The 4,306-nt window shown below is 34.3% G+C and overlaps 1 protein-coding gene across 1 annotated transcript in view; it reads left to right on the forward strand.

Annotated features, from left to right (window-relative positions):
- The window catches only part of SCN7A (sodium voltage-gated channel alpha subunit 7), an 84,471-nt gene that overhangs the window by 17,068 nt on the left and 63,097 nt on the right, over positions 1-4,306 (forward strand). The window contains exon 2 of the mRNA XM_029932992.1: positions 1,718-1,956. Within this exon, the coding sequence (XP_029788852.1) occupies positions 1,718-1,956 (239 nt within the window). The remainder of the gene's footprint in view (positions 1-1,717; positions 1,957-4,306) is intronic.

Genomic DNA, 4,306 nt, shown 5'->3' on the forward strand with positions numbered 1-4,306 from the left:
AAAAATACCATTTAATATGTATTCAAGGAATTCTATATAAGGAATACAATTTTGAAAGCTCATTAAATATTTTGAAGGGAGATTTTATATGTAAGGGGAAACTTCAGTTATCTGTAGATTGTATTTATAAATTATACTATTTCAAAGCATTTTGACTCCCCTCATAAAGTGTGATATGTGAGATGTGTTCGACAGGAATTGGGATGGGGAGAATCAGCAAAAGAATGTAGTTCTACATGAGAGAAGACAACAAAGTTTGTAAGTGAGGAATTGATGCATGAAATTGTATTTAATGAGAACTAACTTCAGTGGCCTTTATGACTTGAAATAGGCAAAGACATAGAACTGAGAGAAACCTAGGAGTGCTGGGGTGGCTCATTTGGTCGAGCCTCTGACTTGGTTCAGGTCATGATCTCATGTTTGATGAATTCCAACCCTGCGTGGAGCTCTGTGCTGACAGCTCAGAGTCTGGAGCCTGCTTCAGATTCTGTGTCCCCCTCTCTCTCTTGCCTCTCCTTTTCTCTGTGCCTCTCCCCCACTTGCGCTCTCTCTCTCTGTCTAAAAAACAAAAAAAAACATTTAAAAAAAATTTAAAAACTGAAGAGATAACCTGTGGAGACTGCTAGAGCAATCCAGATATAGAATTGTAAAGATGACTACATTGACATAGATATGTAAATAATGGATAGTATTTAACTACATTATTGAAAATAATTGTTAGAAAAATATTTTGTTCAGAGGCATTAATGACAAAAATTTCATGAGTTATTTTCAAGGTATTAGGTTTGTGCATTTGTGTGTGTAGTTTTATTTTTGTTTTGTTTTACTTTTATTTTTTTAAACTCAGTGCAGAGGAGTTTTTTTTTTAATGTTTATTTACTTATTTTGAGAGAGAGAGCATACACATGTAAGTGGGGGAGGGGCCGAGAGAGAGGGAGAGGGAGAATCCTAATCAGGAGACCCATGCTTAACTACTGAGCCACAGTAATTTCCCTTGTTTTGTATTTCTATGGTTAAAAGCTAAAAGAGCAAATCTAGTCATTCAGGAACATAATGAATCTTGTTTTTACTTGTTAAATTGCTGTTATTGGTGGATTTGTCACATAGATGATTGAAAGACGAATGTGTTTTGGGAAATGTACATGGTAAATATCCATGTGTAGTAATTGAAACTCAGTGTTTGCCTATGTATTCCCAAAAAATACATGGATATAACAGATGGGAAAGGCAGAATTTTAAAGGATATCAAAGTTAAAATTTGACAGGAAGAACTGAGAGGAGGGAAGTAATCAGAGCTATAAGAGGAGACACAGAAGAATGAGGCCCAAAGGCAATGAAAAATTAGTTTAAAGAAGATAAGTCTAATTAACAGTTAAATACAGCTGAGAGATTGGGTTTGGCTCCCCAAAAATCTCTAGAACTTTAGAACTCTTCTATTTGAGGAAAAAACTGAAAGGCAGATTTCAATAAATCAAACAGAATTCAACGGTAAGTAAATGAAGTAGAATTGTTTCTCATGAACTTATAAGTAAATATAGTATCAAGTGTAACAAAACCTAGTCTAACAAGTCATATCTATAAAACCTGGGAATTATCCTTGAATGCATATATTCAGTTTGCTGGTCTCTTTTATTCATATCCTAAACTTTTATAATTTAAAAACTTTCTTTGTATATCCAAATTTTCCATATAACTGAAGGAAATACATCTCTTGCAGGTACAAAATTGGAAATGGCTTCCCCAGAACAGAAGGGCCTTGTCCCCTTCACCAGGGAGTCTCTTGAACTTATGAAACAGCATATTGCTAAAAAACACAATGAGGAACAAAGAGAAGATTTAAAGCCAAACACTGACTTGGAAGTTGGAAAAGAGCTTCCATTTATTTATGGGACTCTTCCTCAAGGAATTGTGTCAGAGCCCTTAGAAGATGTGGACCCATACTACAAGAATAAAAATGTAAGGATTAATTGAAGTTATCATGCCTACATTTTCCTTATTGTTTTCAGATATGCAAAAAATGTAACTAAGATAGGATTTAAAAAAAAGAATAAGTCAAAGAATTATTTTAAATAATAAAAACTGGATAAGAAATTTCACATATATTTGATATTTTCATCAGAACTGATTGTTTACCTGGTAGGATAGTTTGTTTTGAGTTACTTTAGTTTCAATAGGCTATACTGTTATGTCTTAATATAAGTGATTTGTTTTATGGGAGTATGATGATTGGCTACTTAAGATTATTGATCTTAAAATAATTATGATTTAAGGTTTTTATAATATGTACAATTTTAAATGTTCAACTTAATAAGCTTACTCAGTAGTTGGGAAAATAAAACCAATGTGTATTTTAATTATCATTTTTATTCATTTATACATTCACATTTTGTCTTATCCCCAGAATGACTTGAAGAATCTACTAAATATTTGAACAATCCAAGAGCAATCACAAAAATGACAAAAATAAGAGTAAAAATGCTTAGTAAAGGCAGAAGGCAGTATGGGCTAACAAAGCTGGAAGAGTCTTCCTCAAGGAAATAGAATTTGAGTTACAGCTTACAGAACATTTCAAATTTTAACAATACAAAGGGAAGATCTTGATATTAATTGAGATAGGGAAGAGGCAGGGTGATGAAAGAACTAGACTCCTGTTGCAAGTTGTGGGAAATAAAATGAGGTAATGAAGATCTCAACACGGCTTTAATGTGGTGGCCACAGGTTGATGTGATGAATGCAATATTTAAGTAAGTTTAATATGAAGATTTTAAATCGCTATTACATGGAAGAGATAGTCTCAGAAAGATTATGGGGGAAAAGGGAAATCCAGGCCTTAAGTTAAAGAGGAGGGAAAAAGATAACAAACCTGAGAAGAAACAGGATTTGAAGACAGAAATAAGGGTGGTGCTACTAACAAAAATGAAACAACTCTAAAAGACCAAGTTTAGGGAATATAAAGGTTGGCCCTATTGTGGACAAATGTAATTTGATTTTCTTGTAAAGCATTCAGTGATATTACCAAAGGGGTAAAATGGAATTGAACCAAAGACTCTGGATGAAAGACAAAGTGATGATTTTGCAAAACTACAGCTCTTTGAAGAGTATTGGCATTTTACAGTGTAAATGTATAGAAAAACAAAGATTGCAGTATGTCTGGTAGCTTCCATGGGGTTATGCAACATTAGCTATAAAACACCTATAAAATCTGCAGAACATTTTACTGAAAATCTTAAGTCCTCATCTCAGTTATCTCTGCTTTTACTTTTGCTGTAAGAGCTAACAGTTGATAAAACATAACTTTTTTTAAATTTTTTTATATTTACTTATTATTGAGACAGAGAGAAACAGCATGCTTAAGGAAGCAGCAGAGAGAGAGGGAGACACAGGATCCGAAGCAGGCTCCAGGCTCTGAGCTGTCAGCACAGAGCCCGATGCAGGGCTTAAACTCACAAACCGTGAGATCATGACCTGAGCTGAAGTCGGCAGCTTAACCAACTGAGCCACCCAGGTGCCACAAAAACATAATAACTTTAGAAGTGACTCTAATGTAGCAGAGTTCTGAGTTCTTTATAGTGAATACAGATATGGTAGCAAATATAAGTTTGTTACTGAAGACAAAACCAAGGGTTTTGAATAATAAAACAAGACAAAATTAAGGATACTTTAGTGTAAAAAGTATTATTATTAATGATGATGCAAAGTCATTAAATGTGAATTATATTCAGTTTATTCTATTCAAGGTGGCATACCAATAAATAATTCTAAAATGAAATAATTTCAGCACTAGAAAACTTTATGTCTGGAATTAACTCATTCCTTCACAATAACATAAGTTTGTTAATGGCACATATATTCCCTCTTCAATGAAGTTTGAGATTGTTCTAGAAAATAACAGAAACCACATTTTATCTTATTTTTGTATTATTTTAAATAGTTTATTGCCAAATTGGTTTCCATACAACACCCAGTGCTTTCCCCACAAGTGCCCTCCTCCATCACCACCACTTCATTTCCCCCTTGCCCATTCCTCTTCAACCCTCAGTCATTTTCAGTATTCAATGGTCTTTCAAGTTTTGCGTCCCTCTCTCTCCCCATCTCTCTTTCCCTCTACCCTTCCACCTGGTCCTCCATTAGGTTTCTCCTGTTCTCCTGTTAGACCTATGAGTGCAAACATATGGTATCTGTCCTTCTCCTCCTGACTTATTTCACTTAGCATGACACCCTCGAGGTCCATCCAGTTTCCTACAAATCGCCAGATTTCATTCTTTCTCATTGCCATGTAGTACTCCATTGTGTATATAAACCACAT

This window comes from Suricata suricatta, chromosome 3 (genome assembly GCF_006229205.1).
Source record: "Suricata suricatta isolate VVHF042 chromosome 3, meerkat_22Aug2017_6uvM2_HiC, whole genome shotgun sequence".
In the NCBI taxonomy this organism is placed as follows: domain Eukaryota; kingdom Metazoa; phylum Chordata; class Mammalia; order Carnivora; family Herpestidae; genus Suricata; species Suricata suricatta.